General features: G+C 46.7%; 2 protein-coding genes and 1 long non-coding RNA gene across 9 annotated transcripts; 2 read left to right on the plus strand and 1 right to left on the minus strand.

Moving 5' to 3' along the window:
- Positions 1-13: 13 nt before the first annotated feature.
- On the plus strand, positions 14-11,699 carry LOC146442803 (uncharacterized). 6 transcript variants are annotated; one of them, XM_085049532.1, is made up of 12 exons: positions 14-30; positions 73-1,100; positions 1,479-1,570; positions 1,755-1,932; positions 3,022-3,250; positions 3,807-4,052; positions 4,170-4,360; positions 5,172-5,313; positions 6,494-6,738; positions 8,305-8,468; positions 8,901-9,150; positions 9,953-11,699. In XM_085049532.1, the coding sequence occupies exons 2-12, from the start codon at positions 975-977 to the stop codon at positions 10,175-10,177; spliced, it is 2,088 nt and encodes a 695-aa protein (XP_084905658.1). In that variant the 5' UTR covers positions 14-30; positions 73-974; the 3' UTR covers positions 10,178-11,699. The 6 variants fall into 6 exon arrangements, with proteins under 6 accessions (XP_084905658.1, XP_084905655.1, XP_084905657.1 ...); XM_085049529.1 differs by having other exon boundaries at positions 3,807-4,360; XM_085049531.1 differs by having other exon boundaries at positions 1,755-1,926; positions 3,807-4,360.
- Positions 11,700-12,229: 530 nt separating this feature from the next.
- Positions 12,230-19,725, minus strand: ADCK2 (aarF domain containing kinase 2). 2 transcript variants are annotated; one of them, XM_085049535.1, is made up of 8 exons: positions 18,764-19,723; positions 17,952-18,098; positions 17,519-17,647; positions 16,781-16,876; positions 14,742-14,993; positions 13,787-13,915; positions 13,620-13,673; positions 12,230-13,030 (listed from the first exon to the last, which is right to left on the minus strand). In XM_085049535.1, exons 1-8 carry the CDS (start codon positions 19,691-19,693, stop codon positions 12,887-12,889), a joined length of 1,881 nt encoding a protein of 626 aa, XP_084905661.1. In that variant the 5' UTR covers positions 19,694-19,723; the 3' UTR covers positions 12,230-12,886. The 2 variants fall into 2 exon arrangements, with proteins under 2 accessions (XP_084905661.1, XP_084905662.1); XM_085049536.1 differs by lacking the exon at positions 16,781-16,876 and having other exon boundaries at positions 18,764-19,725.
- Positions 14,878-17,953, plus strand: LOC146442805 (uncharacterized). The gene is made up of 3 exons (XR_014849464.1): positions 14,878-15,004; positions 15,798-15,962; positions 17,803-17,953. It is a non-coding gene; the product is annotated as an uncharacterized LOC146442805 (long non-coding RNA).
- Positions 19,726-19,984: the final 259 nt, after the last annotated feature.

Here is a 19,984-nt window from a genome sequence, read left to right on the forward strand (position 1 = left end):
CACTGAGGGAGCGCGGGGCGGGGCGCGGAGGTGTGCCGGGCACGGAGACAGGTGTGCCGGGCACGGAGACAGGTGTGCCGGGCATGGAGACGGCTGAGGACACGGAGGTACCCCGGGGCACGGAGATACCGCGCACTGTCCCCACACAGCCGTCCCCCTCACTCCCCACAGCGCCGGGGCGGCACCAAGGGCGGGCTCTCCGTGAGTTCTCCCAAAACTTGGCGTCGCCCACGGTGGGTGCAGAGCGGGGCGACCTCCCCAGCCGAGCCGCTCCTTTTGGGGGGCGGGGGGAGAACGCGGCGCCAGCTGCTGGTCTGTAGGGAAGGAGCTAAAGAAGCGCGGCGTCCCTCTTTCCGAGCCCGGGCCGCTCCAGCCCGGCTGGCCGGTCGCGTAGCAACGGGACACGCGCGGTGTCCCTGAGGCGCCTCTGCCATGGCGGGACCGGGGTGAGGGACAGCCTGGGGGCTGGGATTAGGGATAGCCTGGGGACCGGGGTGAGGGACAGCCTCGGGGCGGGATGAGGGACAGCCTCGGGACCGGGGTGTGGGACAGTCTCCGGACCGGGCTGAGGGACAGCCTCGGGGCTGGGATACGGGACTCACCCTCGGGGCTGGGAATGTCGCTCAGGAAGCTGCTGGTGCAGAGCCTCCTCCCGCTCTGTTGGGCCGGCTCAGCTCCTGGACGCCTCAACACAGAAATACCCAATACAGAATTCCCACCTGCCCCTCCTCAGTGAAGACCTGAGCTTCTGAGGAGGACTTTGTGCTTTTTTCCCTTTTTCCCTCTCGCACAGGTGTTACAGCAGTGCGCCTGCCCGGTTAGTGCTCACTCTGCAGTGTTCCTGGAGCTGCAGTCTGGTTTCAGTCCCTAACCCATCCTGCCGGAGGATGAATCTGTTCACTGACATATGCCAGGGCAAGGGTTGGAGGAGTTCTGCCGACTTGTGGAGAGCCAGTTGCATCCAGTAGTACAACATGGTATGCCTCCTGGGACATTCAGGTGATCACGAAAGGAGCAAGCAAAAAATAATGAAGAATGTAGCCAGACTATCAGGGGGGTCCTTTCAAGCAATCAGAGACCCCCCTACTCCTCCTGACAAGGTATGATGCCAGTGTAAGATTAATCCACACTTGATAGCTCCTCCTGAGTCTTTATTGGATAACACTCCACAAAGAACTGGGGAAGAGTTTCTGTGACCCTCTTGAAGGTATTTTAAATAAGTAACAATATCTTCTCAATCTGTTAACATCCCAAACAGCTGACATCCTCAGCTGAAACAGCAGTGGATGGCCTTGTAATTAAAGAATTTTAATTTTCTTGCCCATCTGAGCCTTGTAGCAGCCCTAATGCATTTTCAGAAGTAGTTTACAATTTACTGAAAGTCAATTTCAACTTTATAAACAATATTCCTGTTTAACGATTTAAGCGTTCAAAAATCATACTCATTTTCTGCTTCTATCTCCTCCTTCCCCTTCCAGGTAAGCTCCATATCTATCTCATATGTCCAGTGTGGTCACACATCTAATAAAGATTCCTGTGGCTCTCTGCTGCCAAAATGTCCAATAACACAGTAAGTTCATAACCTCTAGAGGGGTTGCTGGAAAAGTGGAGAAGAAAAAGCTGGGAAACAAAGACATTTATTGCAGGGTGTGGGGGATGTGTTCCATGTTGATTTAGTTTGTTTTCACTGCAGTAAGTTGCAGAAGTTCTGCTGCCAAGATTTTCATTACTTCTCATCTTTTTGCTTTCCACAGCTGTCCTGGTTGTGCATGGAGCCCAGGTGCCTATTGTATGCCCTTGATATCGTCAACAACAAGGAATTTTGTTGGTTCATCCCCAGAGGCTTCCAGTGTCATGAGGGGGGCTCGTGTGTTGGCAAGGAGAGAAACTGATGGCTATTACTACCTGGGCCACATAGTCCAGAAGGTGAAGGTGACTGTTTATTGGGACCTTAGCTGTAAGAGCATCTGTGGCTTTTTTCTCTAGCTCACCAGTCCCAAGCCCTTGCTCTGGGGTGGCCCTGCAGTGTTACAGTGCATTTCATAGTCACTGTTGCCTCCCCACATCCTATTTTCATCTGTTACCTGGTGCTGACTGGCTGTTTCCTGTGAGAAGCCCTGCAAGTAAGAGCAGTCTGGAGATTTTTGTAGTTATAATGGGTTTTTATTCAGAGACAGACAAAACAGATCGCCTATCCGTATTGTGTTCTTTTGCCCATTCTAGCAGCAGAGTTGGTTAGCTAAACAGCAGCTAGTAATCCAAAGTGTTTGTCCACTTCCTCTTTACCAAACTGAGAGCTTTCCTCATTCTTTTCCAACTGTGTTTCTGGGAATTGCGAGATGATTTTGGATGCCAGACAGAAAATCCCCCGTGCAGGTTTTCTTTAAAAATCCAGTTCATTTGGCATTTTGCAGGTTAGTTAAATAAATTTTGGTGCTAGTATAGGTGAGAATGTTTGTAAGCTCCAGTGTGGGGTAGAACAGATGGAGACAGCTATAAGCATGAGTGACATCAGCTGAAGTAGGAGCTGACTGTTATTTGTGTAAACACACTCAAAGATCTGCAGAGAAGCCTGAGATTTTGGCAATGGATTCTGCCCACACCCACTGCTGAAGGCTTCAATTAAAGCATTTAAATTTATGACAGCTATGACTTCTTACTGCTTGTTATCCTTCTGATCGTAGTGAACTGCATCATACACGGTTTCTTTTGGCTACTCTTTTTCTGATGGAGCATTTTCCTGGTAGAGTTCTGCCTTAGCTTGCTAATTGTGTTCTTACTAAAATCTAAGTCCAAAGTGAAAGGAAGAAAAAGTCTTCCAGCCCCTTAAGCCCTAGCTTTTCATTTACTTTTAAAGTGGTATGGACACAGTACAGTGAAACCCTGCTAGAAGAGGAAAGCTGCATTCCCAGATCACATTCCACTTCCTGGGATTTCTGCCACTTCCCTCTTAGCGCTTAAGCTTGGCTGTTAATTGGACCCAGCTGTCTGCCTTGCAAACCACATGTTTTACTCTTGCAGGGCTCCAGGGAAAGCTTTTTAATTGCGTTTGACCAAAGCCGTGCTTTGAAGGGCAAGGTCCAGCCTGGCCTGCAGGAAACACCTCTCTATGACATTGTCCACTACGAAGATGCCCGGCGACAGCCTCTCGCTCCAGGGGACAGAGTCTTGGCACCATGGGAGCCTCCAGCCAAACGTTTTGGCCCTGGCACTGTGCTAAGAGTTGTGGAGAGCAAGGAAGGACCTTTAGGTACTGAGTGTTTTGGTTTTCTAGCAGCACTGGGTGCTGGTCACTGCACAGGGAGGAGAACAGGCTCTGGCGTGGAAAATTCACCTTCTGCTGCTTGGGTTCTCTTCATTGTGTTTTTATTGCTGGCACTAAGCCACTTTTTCAGGGTCAGAATTAACACAGCTCACAGAATTTGCCTTTGTTTTGTTCTGTGAATGAAAGCTTCCTAAAAAGTTAGGGGTTGGGAGTAGCATCCTCCCAACACAAGGCAAAAAGTGTTCCTGGTCCTCCTGAGTATTCACCTGATTATCGGTTAGGCCACTTTCCAGCTGTTTCAGGGTAAAATCCCATGCACTGTGACAAGTGTGATCTTTTCTATCTGCTGCCTTCTCACAGGAAATTCAGAAGAAGGTCAAATTTTAAACCTATAAAGAATAAAATCATGGAAGTTGTTACAAAATTGTCCGAAACACACGTCATTATTTTACCTGCTGCTCTCTAGGAGATAAATCACACAGGTTCACATGCTGCTAATACATTACTTGCCTTTTTTTTTTTTTTTTTCCAATATGCACAGCACACAATGAAAGAGGAGTGCTTGTGAATTTCTGGAATGGGCAGACTAAGGATGTGTCTTCTGGCCAAGCCGTGCGGATTCCTCTGCCCTTAAGCGAACGCATTGTCCTGGAGCTGCAGATGCCTTTAGCAGCCAGGCAGATGGTGATAGATTCAAGCTTGGATTACCCATACCTTGTGACACCAGGTTACAGAGCCTCAGGCCACTACAGACAGGGTCATCTGGACCTGCACTGCTGCCCAGGGGGTATGGATTCCACTCATCCTTGTGTAAAGTGCAGCTGGGGATGTGCCTCACTTGGAGCCTGGGAATCCACACAGCCTGCAGGGTGTAAAGTGCAGCAGGAAAATGCCTTCATCCCAGGAGCAAGCTTGGCTGAAGAAAAGCTCAGCGAGAAAATAGAACAGGAACTGTCTGAATTGAGGATTACATCTTCAGAAAGTGTTTGCAGAGAGGAAGAGAAAAAGGAAGAGAAGAGATTAAAGACAGAAGATGTTCCAAAAGATATTTGGTCTTGTTCAGAGAAGGACCATGAGGTTCTAGAAACTGAGAAGGTAAAAAGTGCTTCACCCTGGCTCTTCTATTAGTATATGGTCTGCTATTGGTATAAATATCTGCTTTGTTACTTCAAGTTTGCTGCCCTTGGTACCTTGGTACCCAAAACTTACTAGAGGTTTTAGGCCTGGTTCTTATGCATGCATGCATACTGAAGAATGGAGAGACTTCGCAGTGTCTCCCTTTGACTGGGGTAAGAGTTATAATGGATTTTGGATTCTAACCCTTCTGGCAAGGGTTAGAATCCAAAATCTGGCATGTGCCAGAAGCAGGGCTGTCTTTCAGCCAGAGCTCCTCTGGCCTGATCTCTTCTGTACCATTTTGGACTCTTTCAGGCAAAAGTACTTTAGGTCATTTGAAGATGTAGAGAAACTCACAAAGTGACAAGAAATTACCCATGAGTTGTTCCTTTAGTAAACTTAATTTCTCTTACAGTTATGATCTTATGCTGTAAGTTCACTAAACTAATTTGACAGTGGACTCAAGGCTGACACTCACCACATAGCAGGCATCAGCTCCTTCCTATCGCTTGGTACAGCTTTTTATACCCTTTCTTCACATGCATAACAGGTGTTTCTTATTACATTACAGTTAGGTAGCAAATTTTCCATAGTTGCCTTCTCTAATTAGTCATACATGTCCACATTCTCTGCTTCATTCTTTACCAAAGTTGTTTATTTCTCTTGTTTAGGGGCACAGCTGTAATTTATTTAGGTTTAGGTTGCTCGCAGCTTTTTCTTATCTGACCACACTAACTTATTCTTTTCCTTACCAGGTCTGGATTATGATTGCATTTCTTTTTATTTCTAGGGTCCTCAGAGGGAGATGGCTCCTGCTATGGCTGATGCTGCTGTCAACACAGACAGCTGGTTAATGGAGACAGATCACAAGGAAGAAGCAGAGAGCAGACAGCAGGATGCTGAAACTGAAGCTGATTTTGAACATGAGCATGGTATTGGAACTGTAGCTCTTTTACCCAGACATAAGACTTAGCACATAATATCAGTGCAGCATGGCATCATGTATAAGATCTGTTACTGTAATTCTTGGTGCTTCAAAAGAAAATGCCATAATGTTATCCTTATATGTAGGTATTAATGGTGCTGTGGCTTGAGAAGTTGTTCATCTTCTCAAGATGACAGAATTTTCAAATGCAAGTTGGGATTTTTTGGGTTTTACGGCTCAGTTACTGCAGTAGCAGCTTCTGGGGTTTCTTAACCTATATTATAGTGCTCAGTGTAAATAAAAATTTCCTTTACATATTAATATGTAATATTAACTATGTTACATATTAGCATTGTTAGTGTTATATATTAATTAGACACAGCTAGACTCTGTATAGCAACAAGATTTCACCAGGACTGTTGTGCAGAACAGTCCTCTTATCTGTGCTGAAAATTATTGCTTTGTAATGTCACTGAGTAAAGTTTTGTTCCCTTAACATCTAAAAGGGAATATAAAAGATCATTTTAATCAATTATTTGCTGTTCTCAGTTTTGTGAGGATTTCAGGCATCTAAGAGAGGATTCTGAAAGCCTAAAGCTTTCTCTGTTATTGCTTTGTGACACTCCTGGAAGAGGGAGAATGAAAAGTCAAACAGGAGTGTAGATTTCCTCCCAGCTGGTGTTCCAGCATCTTTCCATGCAACAGCTGCCACTCAGCTCTGCACTGTCTTTAGCAGGAAGGTGTGAACAAACTCTGCTCATGTTCTCAGTTACCCAAATGCTGTGTTAGCAGCATTGTGCCCATGCTAATGTTTCCTGCCTCTCAGCAGCATGTAGAGCTCAGGCTTTGCCCTATCAAAAGATTTATCATTTTAACTCTTCTCAGAGCAGCTCATGCCTGTCTGTGAGATATCATGTAAACAATCCCTTAGCCTGAGTTGCTGTAAGAATAGTCAGTGATCTTGTGTTACCAGGCAAAACTCTTGCCTGATTGCAATGGCAAGCTTGTTTCTGGAATCTGGAACCTCTTTTGTGGAGACTAAAAAATGTCCCACTTCCTCAGAGGAAAATGTTATAAAATCCTTGCTTGGATATATTTTATATGAGCAGATCTTTTGTTCTTTTAATTGGTTTCTTTTTATAAGCTTCCTATATTCTCACACGTCCTTGCTCTAATTTATTTGAAAGGCCTTTTTGAGTCCAGAGTGGCAGAAGCTCCAGTCCAGCATTCCCAAAGGAGCCATTCCCTGGAAAGCAGTGCTTTGGTTCCTTTCAGGTGCCAGAGCTTCTTTGCCCAAGTGAATCAATCACTGGAGAAAGACAGCCTGACCATCAGATCAGCCTTTCGTGTGCAGAGACCACACAGAACCACCAGCCTGCTGCCTGGGAGATCCACAAAACTCCCAAATTTTCTAAAAGACAAAAGCATCACAGTGAGTATTTGGTCCAAACCAGATTTAGTTCTTGGGATTGGGAGATTTGTTTATGTCATGTGAGAATGTTCTCTCCTTTGATCTTTCACAAAGGTTTTTGCTGCAGCAAAAATGATACCTATGTGGAATAATGGTTATGCATAAATAGAAACTTAGGGACTCCAGCTGGGAATCCATGTTGTACAGGACAAGGCACTTCTGGTACTTTTGCTCAGCTCTTTCAACAGAATGTTTTTTTTATATTAGATCTAATCTCTGATAAATAAGCCTCTCAGCCAGCTCTAATAGATAGCAAAAAAATTATTCCTCTTTTACAGATAATGAAAGAAAAAAAGAGAAAGTTTAGGTAGTCATCTGAGTCCCGTGGAACTTGAAGTCTCCTGATCCTTAGGCCAATACTTTACCTGCTGGAAAACATCATTTGTTCACCTCCCACCTATAAAACACCTTTGATTCTTTCTTTGATCTCTCCTTCTGTGTGTCATTAAACACAAACACCTACAAGGTGCATTTTTTTGCTAAGAATAGCAATACACTGGAAAACAAAGCTGTTTACTGCCCCTGGGAAGCCATGCAGATAAATGTGTTAAGAGCAAGCAGTCAAAATGCTATGTGAGCCTGGCAGGGACTTTATTTGAAAGTCCTGTAGTGTTTTCCAGCTTGTGGTATTAGAGTTGTCCACAGGAAAGCCCTGGAAGGAGACATTCTTTTTGCAGAGGAGCAGCTGATAGCAGGAGCATGCTAACTGCAGCTGGGAATAGCAGGAAGGAGAATGCATTTGACAGAGAAAAATATCTTGTGGTCCCTCTGTTCCAGCCCCAAACAGTTCTAGCAATGTAAACTGAAATACATGTCTAAAGTTTTGGTGGTGTTTACTTGCTCCTTCCCTTATAAAGGGCACTGTAGGGAGTACAAAAATAAATACTTTGCTGTGGCTTTGAAAAGAGGCCTTGTAGGTGCTCCCTTTGATCTCTGTACACAGCACAGTGTATTTAAAAACACAAATTAGCAACACTGCCCAGCACTGAAATGCAGCTACCGCTGAAGAAAACACAAAGGCTGCTCAAGCATAGGTAGGAATCTCAGATAACAGGAGGTGAAGAGTTGGAACACTTGCAGAGAGCTCCAGGAATGTTCTGGGTTTGGCCAGAGGGGGGCAGGTATATCTCTTGCTAATAAAATCTAGTAAGGAATATATAACATGATTTGTGGTCAGAACCTGGATTTTCCATCCAATCCAGAAGTTGACACAAAGCATTGGCTCAACACTAGAACAACCAGAAAAACACAGCCTACTGATCTATTGAGAACTCTTAAAATTGGATTTTCAGGCACCTCTTTGTTGGTTAAGCCTAATGTTTTCTGCAAGTTTTAGCATCATCCTCAGCATTATCATGGATGGGAAGCAACACTCTACAGTATTTGTGAAGCTTTGTGTAGCTTCCAGGCCTTAGGAAGTTAGACAGACATTAGAACTGAGCTGTTCTGGTTTTGTGTGTTTGTAAGTTTGCATTAGAAAACACATACTAATGGGACTAAGGGTTCAGTTTGCTTTTTTTCCCTTAGAAATCAGTCCTTAGTGGTGCATCTCAGGAGAGGTGGAAAGAGATGGACTTCAACAGAGCCAAGATTGAGCACAAAAGGTGTCAAGAGGAGCAGAGGCAGCTGAAGAGGGAGCAGCAGCAGGAGGCAGATGGCACCCGCCGCCAGCTGCGCAGGGACAGCCAGAGGTGATGCCTGGGAACTGACTGCTTTTTGTGCTAAATGTTGGCAGGTTGGTAACATCTGCTCCCTGCTGCTCTCCTTCAGTCCCTGCACATCCCATGTTGTGCTTTTTGCTGGACTCACATTGGTTCCCTACTGGGAATAAAATCAATCCTTGAGGTGAGAGGGAGTGGCTGCACAGCATTACCTCCAAGGGCAAATTCCCTCCAATCCTGTTCTCAAACCAAAAGTGCTGACATCAGGCACCAGCCCATTTGGGGGTTTTGCTACCTCTGTTTTGGTGGACACAGGTTTGATCCTCATAACCTAACAAAGAATCCTGGAATATTAACTGAGCACGGATTGCCAGAATATCTGCTTTGTGTCTTATGCACTGTCTTTCTGTTTTTATTGCTCTTTCTTTATGAGAAATTTGAGAAATTTTGTTTTGGAAACAGGCAACGATTGTGTCAGCGAACATTGCAAGGGCTGGAGAAACAGCTGGAGCACAAAGAGAGAGCTTTGCAGCACATGGCATTGCTCCAGGCTGCTGGGGCTGAGAGGAGCAGGAAGGAATCCTTCTTTCGAGAGGAGGAGGAGAGGAAGGCAAGGCAGAGGCTTCAGTTCTTAAAGACACAGCGTTTGCAGAGAGAGGAGTTGCAGGCAGAAAGCGATGAAAGGAGATGTGAAAAAGAGAAAGAAAGGCTGGTAAGGACAATTCCAGAAATCATTTTCCTCTTTTGCCGTGTTTCCAGCAGTGTCACAATCTGGAGTATTTGTCTTTCACCTGTTTTACATCCAAAATAACTATATTGTTTAGAGATAAAAAAAGGGTAATATTTTCTTGATGTGTGTAAAGATGAAAGGTGGAAAATAAAATTCCCCATCTCTGCCATAAAAGGAGTCTTTCTGTATGCAGGGAATGAATTTCCGTAGATTATATCAATTTCTGACTTCTACTAGTGAGAATCATGGTATTGTAGGATGATTTGGGTTGTAATCATCTAGTCCTGACCCCCCTGCCATGGGCAGGGATACCTTCCACTAGATCAGGCTGCTCAGAGACCCCTGCCCAACCTGCCAGGGATGGGCATCCACAAGTTCTCTGCACAACCTGTGCCAGTACCTCACCACCCTCACAGGAAATAATTTCTTCCTGCTATGTAATCCAAACATACTTTCTCAGTTTAAAGCTATTTCCCCTTGTTCTGTCACTACAGGCCCTTGTAAAAAGTCCCTCTCCAGCTCTCTTGTAGCCCCTTTAGGCACTGGAAGGTGCTCTAGGGTCTCCCCAGAGCCTTCTCTTTGCAGGGCTGAACAACCTCAACTCTCAGCCTGTCTCCATAGCAGAGGTTCTCCAGCCCTCTGAGCATCTTTGTGACCATTGTCTGGATTCAATCCAGGAGGTCCATGTCCTTCTCCTGGGGGCCCCAGAGCTGGACACAGATGAAAAGTGAGGATGAACTTTGGCATGAAGACTGACTGTATAATTGTCAATGTCTTTCTGTAGGAGTTCCTGAGGAGCAGAATGCAGTCACGGCAGCAAGTGCTGGAACAAGAATCCAGGCAGCAGGACAAACACCAAAACCAGCACCAGGCTGCCAGAGTGAGAATGTTCCACAGGAGAGACAGTTCTCATCTGAAGATGGAGAAAGAAGGCCAAAAACTCCGTGCCCTCCAGCAGTACCTCAGGGAACAGAACCTTCTGCTGCTCCGGGCATCCCTGCTGGCGTAAGGAAGCTGCAGAGTGGGTGAGCAGGGCCTGGAGCAGTGCACAGAGCTGCTCTGTGTCTTGTCAGGTGGGACTCAGTGGGCCAGAGCAGAGCTCTGACAGGGGTGGCATTAGAATTCCTGGAGAGGTCTTTAATTTCCTTTTCACTGCAGCCAGAGTGCACTTCCACTGCTCCATCCTTTACATGCCTTTCTTTCTGGGGTCACTGGCTTCCCCCTCCCCTGAGAGGGAGCAGCAAGGCACATCTAGAGGAACTTTGCTGCATCAGAAAGGTTTCTAGTGCATTGTACTGTGACGAGTGGAGGTGCCAGAGGAGGAGGAGGTTAAGCTTGTCACATCCAGAAGTGCTGTCCCTCTTCCTCATATCATCTGAGGTGCAAAATACAGTAGCAGTGCCACTGATCAGCTCTGGGTAACCTGAAATTTCAGATGGGTATTTAGGAAAGGAGAATGGACATGGCACAATTTATTTGCTGGAATAGTCAGAGCTGTATGGAAATATCTTTATTTTATACAGTTATGCTAAAATAAATACAATGTATGTGATACCTTGTTTCAAGTAATGCCTAGAACCAAAATAGATACAAAATTTAAATTCTGCCTGACATTCTGTGTACACTTAGAAACATGATACACATTTTCTGGCACATTATAAATATGCATGTCTCTTACAAGAATACAGCATCAGTGATAATAGCAATTTCTTTAAAAAAAAAAAAAGTAAAATTAAGAAAACTTGTAAAAGGGAGCTCCTTTGAAATCCTGCCAAATCATCTGAATGGCCAGCAGTTTCCTAGCAGTAAGTCTCAGACTGCATTCCTCCAGGGATAATGGAGAGGCTATGCCTTCAGCTTTTCCCTAAAAAGACAAAGTTAAGTCTCTCATCCAGATATTTACAAACTACTCTGAGGCCTTAATAGCTAAAATGGGTATTTTTAAACTTTAGGTTCCATTATGTGCATGAGCCATCCTCAGACTTTTGCTTAAAGAAAAAAATGGGGAAAAGATGAGCTTAAATATAAGGTGAAGGCTTTACCAAACAAAATGTCAAAGTTAAGGTCTGAAAAAAATATAACTTGCTTCAGATTATGGAAACTACATGTGAGGCACAATTTTGCATTTTAGACATGAAATTCCATCATTTGGAACAGTTTCCACTCTGTTTAGTGTCTGGAAACGTTGGCTGGAATTTGCTCAGCAGGAACATGGATGGTTGTGCCCAAGATGTGGCACACACCCTGCTGAGGCAATGTGGGTGCTGGTGGCACATGGACATTTTCTTTAGGGTAATGTTTGGGGGTTGTTTGCTTCTCTTCTTGTTTGGATTCTCTTTTGCATAAAATCCTAACAGGTAGTTAGGACAATGCTGTGCCTACTTATGGCTCTAAGTCTAACTAGACTTGAAGAAACAAGCCTAAAACTTACAAGGTATTAAACTCTACTCCTGATTTTATCCTTATGCTCTTGGAAATTGAATATGCAGTGATTATAGGAAAGTACATTAAATATACTGAGCTGAATCTAATCTTACTTTTCAGACTTCATTTATGTGCTATTAATCATTATTTTATAATCACTATAAAACAGCAGATTGTCTGCTTATGTACTTTCTCTTCATTGCTTAACCACCTGAGAACAGACCACTGCACAGACCCTGTTCTACTGCAATTTCACATAGATTATATCTGGGAATATATTTAGTACCATAGTATTTCCAATCATTCATGGACTGTATTTCTCACTATTAAAATGCAGCCATAAAATAATTTTAATACTTCTATTAAAATTACTGACTGGAAATGCCACGTATAATCCAGCTCTTCTGCTGGCTTTATTTGATTTTAAACATTCAGAGTCTGGTTTTAATCCATCAGGAAAATCCTTGGACTTGGGCTTGCAAACTGATGGAAAAAAACCTGTAAGAATCTGCATATCAGTTAAGGTTTTCAGTTGAGTAGAGGGAGACCAGGGAGCATGTGGGAGGGTAGTAGAGGGAAAAAAAACCCAAAAAACTCTTAAGCTTCAGAAACAGCAAAATTAAGACCAGCACAAATATTCCCAGAAGTTGTTTTTTATTATGGAATTAGGTTTTTCTGCCTAGGCAAATATTTTATTATGCTGTTTATAACCCAAACGCCTATCATAATGTAGTAGAGTACAGAAGTTTGAAAAAAAAAATTAAATGGTCTGTTTTTATCATCCAAAATGACTAAGAACAGACCACTTCATGCAGGATGTTAGGACACTTCTACAATAAAAGTAGAAGTTAAAAGTCCAAAGGACAAACAGGTTTATTGGCTTTTTGCAGCCTGAATGTGTTGCTTAGGTGATGCTAGAACATCATTTCTCATACCACAGTGACAGGTAAGTCAGTAAATTAAATGTTTAACCTGATATATTTCAAAACAGACTTGATCAATGAACATCTTTTTGAAGATGTTTTTAAAAACTACCAGAGCACATTAGCTCTTAGAACTGTGCAATGAGTGGAAAACATCCAATTGTGCAAATTCTTCCTGCTTTCTGGAATAGACCTTCTGATCATCCCATGCCTGGTGCTTGGCTGAAATGACTGAAGGCAACATGAGTGGAGAGTAACCACTGGGCAGCACGTCCCTGGCGTACATGTGACATTCCCCCTGCAGCTTCTCTCTGTCAGCTCACAGGCAACACAGGTAACCCCCACGGGGAGAGGGCAGCAACCACAGGACTCTATTTGAGGGCAGAAGCTGCAGTTTTGATGAGCAATGGCTTAGCTGCCTCCAGGATGTCCAGTTCAGGGTCCAGTGAACGTCCGAGTCCTTCCAGAACCATGATGGCAAAGATGATGGAAGCAAAGTTGCTCTCGAGCTTCACCTAGAACCACAACAGACTGAATGGACTCTGTGGACCTCATTTTCTTCTGTACTCCTTCAACCCAGGTACCAGCTCTGCCTAAGCTGAGAGGGAAGGGAGGAGGCTGGGGACAGCACAGGCACACTTGAAACCATAATGCAGCTCCATCAGCTGGACTGTGCAGCCCTGTGGCTGACAGCCTTCTCACCCCTAATTCTAGCCACCTAAGGTCTCTCAATTTCCAAAGTTGTTTGCAACTGTGGAAACTTGTCCCCCAAATAATCAGTTATAAGGAGATATCTACAGTCTAAGGGACTATAAAAACGAAAAACTGTATGTTACAAAAATATTCCTTTTAGTGAACAATACCAACAATTAAATGAAGTTTTGAGACAAAAAAACCCTCGCAAAACAGAAATTTGGCTTGGCAGCATGTATAAGACCTGAGAAACAATATGCTTGCAACACTCAGATGCATTCCTGCAGTTCCTCTCCTAGCAGTTTGTTTCAGAAGTCAGTCCCCCTCCTTGCTAGCCCTTCATGTTCCCAGTTGTTGTCCCTCCCAAGATGAACTTCCAGCTATTAGAGGCAGACAGGGACAGGACCTCACCTTATGGGTCATCAATAACTTGAAGACACTGGAGAGGAGATTTCCCACCTGAAGCTGGAATACAAAAAGAGAATTTAACAGCTGAACAAAACACCTTTTCATTTCGGTTTTCAGTGCCAAGTTGCTCTGAATTGAAGGTAGGTGAGGATGTGACATTGTGCACTTGCCTTTCCCAAGGCAATGGTGTTCCCTCGGACCTTGGTCACAAGTTCTGCCATCTCAGCCTTGAACCGCTCGATGTCTTGGCACTGGTTGGCACGGGCATGGTGGAGGATCAGCTCTGCCACCCTCTCCCCCTGAGAAACAAGTTGAAAAGCACAATCAGGGCTTGATTACTGGTGACTTGGTATCAGATGCTTGCAGTTCTTGCTTTTAGTAGCTGAGAAGTGCCTCTGGCAGCACAGCAGGGGCTGGGTACATGGTTTGGCATGGATTCCTAGGCATGCTTCAGACCAAGACAAAAAATGTCTCTCTTGAAGTGTGTTAGTGAGCTCTTCAACCTGCAGCTGAGAGACAGCAATAGGCAAGTAGGAGCACAATGCTTGTTCTCAGAATGAATAGGAGACGCCAGCACTGGGTTCTCTAGTCCTTCTGAGAGTGTATTTCAAGTGGGCAGGAGGATAAAGTAGTTCCCCTTACATGGAGGAGCCTAGCAGAGCTCAGACTCCCACACAGACATGTTTTGCTTCCTCTCTTTTACAGATGCTGACACAACAGCAAAATGGAGGAAGGCATGTAGAAGTTTCCAGCAACAAGGCTGTACCACATGTGTGGCAGAGCAAGACGTTAACCCATTCCCTCCTTTTCTCTAGCAAAACCTGACAGATTCTGCAGCAGTGGCTCCCAGGCAGCCCTAACTTCCAGCAGAAGCATTCCTAACGAGGGAGTGCCACCCACTGCTTCACATTTAGCACCTTCTGTTTCCTGGGCCACAGAAATCACTCCACTCTGACAGGCTCCCTGCTGTAGCTGAACATCTTATCCCTGTGTTTGGGGATAAGGTGCTAGCAAGCCTCCTCACCTCTCTTAGGGAAAATTTTAAGGGGAAATAGAGAGGAAGCTCTCATTTTGGTCACCAGATTCCCCAGCCATCTCTTGCCAGCCCCCTGCCAGAGGTCTCACCTGTCCCTGGACCACAGCAGTGAACACAGCACGGAAGTTCTGCAGGTCAGCACTCTGCAGCTCTGCCACGATGCCAGCATCCAGCAGCACCAGGCGCAGCTGCCGCAGGGGTGGCTGCACCTCCAGCACCAGGGTGTCACACAGGTCCACCACGGCTGCCTGCTCCCTGCTGGGGCTGCCCAGGCAGGCTGTGCCTTGAACCAGGATGTTCCCAGGGTGCAGGTCGGCATGGACAAAGTTGTCAACAAAGATCTGGAGGAGAGGTAAGTCTGAGAGCAGCTCGTTCCAAGCAAAGCTGCCCACACCAAAGCCCCCAGGTGAACAGCAGAGGGTTGTTTGTGGTGTTCTCTGGCATTACCAGTGATGGGGTAATCCCAAACCCTTGGCAGCACCACAGCAGGTGGCTTCTGCTGACAGGGCTGGAAATCAGGAGAGCTGAGTGAAGCAATCCAGTGTGTTTGCTAGAGGTCAGGCAGGGCTCAGCCAGGAGCCCCAGCAGGGAATGGCAGTGCTCCTTGGCAATTAGCCCTAAATTGGGACACACTGGTGGGCCTTAGCAAAGAGTAATGCAGTAAGAACAGGCCATTTGCCATTTAGTGGCAAAGGTTATAGTGAATAGTTAAGTTTGTCTAGTGCAGGACATTAATCCACATTACAACTGTATTGAAAAGTAAGGAAAACAAGAGAAGAGGAAATAAATCTATGTAGCTCTTCTCTGACGCTGCTACATTTAGCACCAGAAAGGACTGGCAAGAGGACAAGAATAAAACAGTAGTTCCCTCCCTCCAACCCTCCTGTCCACCTGGGACTGCAGGACTTCCTGCCCCAAAGGGATTATCTTTGTATTTCATAGATTTCTACTATGAGTTTGTTCAACTATGTAAATAATTAGAGCTGTGTGAAAAAATATGGTTTTGGTGTTGCCTGAAAAAAATGACTTCTGCTAATTTTATGCCCTCCTCATTGAAAAACTGTACACAATAGATCCATATTCGTTGTTGTGCACTCATGACTGCATAATCTCTGTCATAAGCTACTCATCTTTCTGCTTTTCAGAGTTAAGAGTCCAAATTATTTCACCATTCTGGTATGGAAGCCATTCCACACAAGTAATCATCCTATCTGCCTTCCTCTGCACCTCTTCTAGTTCTACTACAGCTCTTGAAATGGAGGGTCCTGGACAGCGAGGGATTAGAACTGCAAAGAATACTCAAGAAAGAGGTATTTGTTTTACTTACAGACGTTATGTTGTTTCTTTGCTTTTTAATTCTTTCCTACTACTAAAATTTGAAGCCAATGTTAGCATAAAACTATTCTGGTTCCAGTATTGCTTTTCTGAGTGGCAAAAGCTGTTTCAGAGCCTGCCACATTACATGGAGACAGAACTGGAGGCTTCCATCACCCAGCACAATGCTGCAGTTATCAGAGCATTTCATCTGACACACTGCCCACACACTCAGTACTGTCAGGAGCTCTGGCAACTCTTCCCTGCTGGTTCTCATGGCTCCTCACAAGACAGCTGTACCACCCTCTCAACACTCCTTTCCAGATCATTTGGGATTATTTCAGCCACAGAAGAACTAGATAGTCAGAAGCTGAATCTGGGCAGGTTTGTTTTCTTTACTGCAGATTCAGTTCTCCCTTCCAAAAAGGCAGTTTTAGAGGAGTTGATAAATGAAGAAACCAGCTTGCTGCTTTCCCTCTGAGTCACATCCATAATCTCTGCAGACCACATGACATTTGCTAATAATGTTGCACTTTAAGGTACTTGGGCAATATGTGAATATTCATTAAATGGAGTAGTGGGTGTCCTAAGCAAAGGCTGAGGGAGGTGCACAGGCCAGTCCTCCTTTGTGCAGGCAGATTTGCCCTTCTGCCCTGTGCCAGAGCCTACAGCAGGGCTGTGTCCAGCCCAGGCTTTACCCAGAGTAGAGTAGGAAGTAAATGGGTTCTCTCTTTAGCCATATTATCTTATTACCCAAACTGAATAGCTTCTGCAGGAAAACCACCTTCACTTCCAGCCTCAGCCAAGTGCCTACCATCTTTAGCAGCATGTCCATGCCCATCTTGGCAAGTCTCTGCCGCAGCTCTGTGCCAATCTCCACGTGCAGGTAGCGTGAAATGGGCTCGCTCTCCTGAAACAGAGACAGAGCTGGAGTCCAACACACCCTGCATCCCACCTTCAAACCTGCTTTTACCTGGGTGCCAAGAGGTGATAACAGTACTCTAGAAAGGACTTGCCAGAGAGAGGCTGTACCTAGTGTGATGGAGAATGTGAGAGAACCAAGGGTTTGTTCCTTGGAAAGATGAACAGTATTCCAGGGACAGAAACACCCTTGCCAGGATCACATGCAGGAAAATAAGCCTGAGAGTAGCTTTGGTCTGTGACTCAAAAATCCACAAGGGAAGTGAGGCAAGGACCAGGAAGTGTCAGATTGCTGAGCTCCCTGCTTTGACCCACCACAGAGGAGAGGTGAAGCGTGGTATTGGTTTGCAAAGCACAGGAAAGCACATGGTGGCTGGACACACTGCTGGTCTGCTTGGTTTCAGGCCAAGTGTTCACTTCTATACGGAGTTATCTGCCACCTGTCTTCTGGGATGCACTGCTTGCAAACAAAAAGAGTGGAAGAGACACTAAGGACATCAATCTCTTAAAGCAAATAAGAAAAAAGCATCCTTCTGCCTCTGATGCCTCTTTAAAAAAAATCCACCTCCTTGGCATGTTCTCCTCAGGGCCTTCTCACTGCTACCATCACTCTCAGGTCTGCAATTCTTACCTCAAATGTTTCCACTAGAACATCTGCTGTTACCAAGGGCCAAAGGGGAGTTGGAAACTTCACAAAATCGACATCTAGGAAATTTTGTCGGAAGCGCTCCAGGTTTCTGGCTTCGTAGCGCAAGTCAATCTCAAGGGAGAAATAGAAAAGCAGGTTGGAAATTAGATTCAGTTAGGATTAGATCTTCAGGATCCTGTGAGAGGTGCAATACTCAATACCAATAAAACTAGTCATAAAGCCAGAATGGAAACTAAATAAGAATGGTGCTTCTTACATGCTCATAGCTTCCCTGATGGAAGAGGAGCAAACTGGTAATGGATGGTCCACAACCCAACACCTTTGAAATATGGGAGCCTTACTAGAGGCATGGTGTCTCAAAATAGACCAGGACCACCTTATGTGCAAGGATACAACAAACAGGCATGGCACATACCTGCTGCATCATAAGCTTCTCAAACTCCTCCACAATCTCTGTCAAACTGAGCCACTTGAACCCTGGGAGAAGTCCAATGATGCGGCTGCCCATCTTCATGAGAAACAGATCCATCTGGACTTGGTGGGCCAGCCCAGGGTGCAGGACCTGCACAAGAACGAGCAGTGGCAACATCAACTCCCCAGACACTCCACTTCAGTGAGCTCAAGTGATACATTTCAAATACACTGATCCTAGCTTATTAGACTGGGGGACTAGGAGCTTCCTTGGCTAGTCCTCAAAAGAAGTCACACTTTGCCATTGGTTAAGTTGTAGAGAAACATTTTATCATTGTAAAATGCAGTGTATCTCTGCTAGAGACTAGAGTCTCACCCGAAGGTATTTTCCACACATTCAATCTCTCACCCTGTCCCTGACTAGTATTTGAATAAATAAAAGGTTTCTTTATATAAATTTTACTGGGAAGCACTTACATGTTCCAGATTTATTCATGTGAGCAGAGAAGGAGTTTCACTGTCTGGAAGGTGCAACCAACCTTAATTCTTTTAATGTAAATTGGGTCCTTGGAGGCATTCCTAGTACCCACATGCCACATCAAATTTTGAGCCCTCCGTTGGGGAAGAGCTGGGGCCACTGCAAGTGTGGATTGTGGCTGGCTGGAACAAAAGCACTGAGAAAGGACACTAAGAGAAACAGAATCCCTTGTTCTACCTGGCCTAATCAGTTACTCCTCTCCATGGGAATTAAAATCTGATGGACCTCATCCAGCACACTCTATTTTCATACATCTACCATTCAGGTATATAACTTACTTTAATGGCTACAGGCATGAGATGTCTGGCTGAGGAAGGACTTGCATTCAGGAGTGGCTTGGCCCTCTGCTCCATAAGGGACATCCTACTCACGGGACTTCCCTGGGAGCAGTCTGCAGAGCTCAGTTCCTCCCTGCTCCTCTCATCCCGCATCTCCTTGCTCTTCCTCCTTCTCAGCCACCCGAGGAGGCCTCTAAAGCCTGACACTTCCCACGCTTCAAAGGCGGACCTGAACTCCGAGTGTTGCTCCAGCTCCTTGGCCCGGGAGCCGGCAACAGCAGCGAGGTCAGCATAGGCTTTATACACCTGGGCAACGCAGCCCGAGCCGACCGGCTCCCGGCTCTGGAACTTGAGGATGCCCATCCAGTCCTCCCCGAAGGCCTTCCTCAAGAGCTCGTCGGTGTGGCCCCACGGGTGCGGGCTCACCTCGACGTGCAGCTTGGAAAACTCATCACAGAAGGCCTCCGAGAAGAGGTCCCTGCGGGTGCTGGCCCACTGGCCCAGCTTGATACACGTGGGGCCGGCGGCCTCGGCCGCCCTGCGCAGCAGCCGCAGCCAGCGCTCGCCCATGCCGGGCCACAGGCGGCTCAGCGGGTAGAGCAGCAGCAGCGGCCCGAAGCGCAGCAGGAGCCCGCAGGCGCGGACGCCCAGCCGCAGCAGCAGCCCCAAGCGCCGCAGCAGCCCCCGGGGCGGCCGCTCCGCGCCGCGCTCCGCCGCCCACGCCGGGCCGCGCTGCCCCGGCCTCTCCTTCCAGCCGGTCCCGGCGGGCACGGCCGCGGGCACGGCCAAGGCCAGGGCGCCCCAGCGCCCGGCGCGCAGCCCGGAGCGCCCCGCTCCCGCCCGCCCGGGCAGCACCGGCCTGGCCCTGGCCGCGGCGGCGCGCACGAGCAGCGGGAGCGGGAGCAGCCGCGCGGCGCCGCCGGCCACCATCGCGCGCGCTCCCGCCACCGTGGCGCGCGCGCCCGCCCCAGCGGGGACAGGGGGCGGCAGGGGGGCGCGCTCAGCCAATCAGCGCGGGGCAGGGAGGCGGCGCCCCGCCCCTTAAAGGGCCAGCAGCCAGAGCCTGGCGGGAGCTCGCGCGCGGGGACGCGGGTGGCACCCGAGCGTCGCGGGAGAGGCGCGTGCCCGAGCTGTCCCCTCCGCGCCGGGAGCGTCCCCTCGGCATCGGGCTGGGCTGGAGGGGATAAGGCGGGCAGGGGCCGAGCGTGGGCCGGGGGCCTT

This window comes from Lichenostomus cassidix, chromosome 1Ab, assembly GCF_008360975.1.
Source record: "Lichenostomus cassidix isolate B80296 chromosome 1Ab, HeHo_3.0, whole genome shotgun sequence".
NCBI classification, from domain to species: Eukaryota; Metazoa; Chordata; class Aves; order Passeriformes; family Meliphagidae; genus Lichenostomus; species Lichenostomus cassidix.

Excerpts from the sequence above, each read along its gene's own strand:
- LOC146442803 (XM_085049529.1), top strand. The coding sequence starts at position 975 with ATGGTATGCCTCCTGGGACATTCAGGTGATCACGAAAGGAGCAAGCAA. Across the intron at positions 4,361-5,171 it reads AGGTTCTAGAAACTGAGAAG|GGTCCTCAGAGGGAGATGGC; the intron begins GTAAAAAGTGCT and ends TTTTATTTCTAG. Across the intron at positions 8,469-8,900 it reads CTGCGCAGGGACAGCCAGAG|GCAACGATTGTGTCAGCGAA; the intron begins GTGATGCCTGGG and ends TTTTGGAAACAG.
- ADCK2 (XM_085049535.1), bottom strand. The coding sequence starts at position 19,693 with ATGGTGGCCGGCGGCGCCGCGCGGCTGCTCCCGCTCCCGCTGCTCGTG. Across the intron at positions 16,877-17,518 it reads TTCTAGTGGAAACATTTGAG|GAGAGCGAGCCCATTTCACG; the intron begins GTAAGAATTGCA and ends TCTCTGTTTCAG. Across the intron at positions 13,031-13,619 it reads AGTTATTGATGACCCATAAG|GTGAAGCTCGAGAGCAACTT; the intron begins GTGAGGTCCTGT and ends TTGTGGTTCTAG.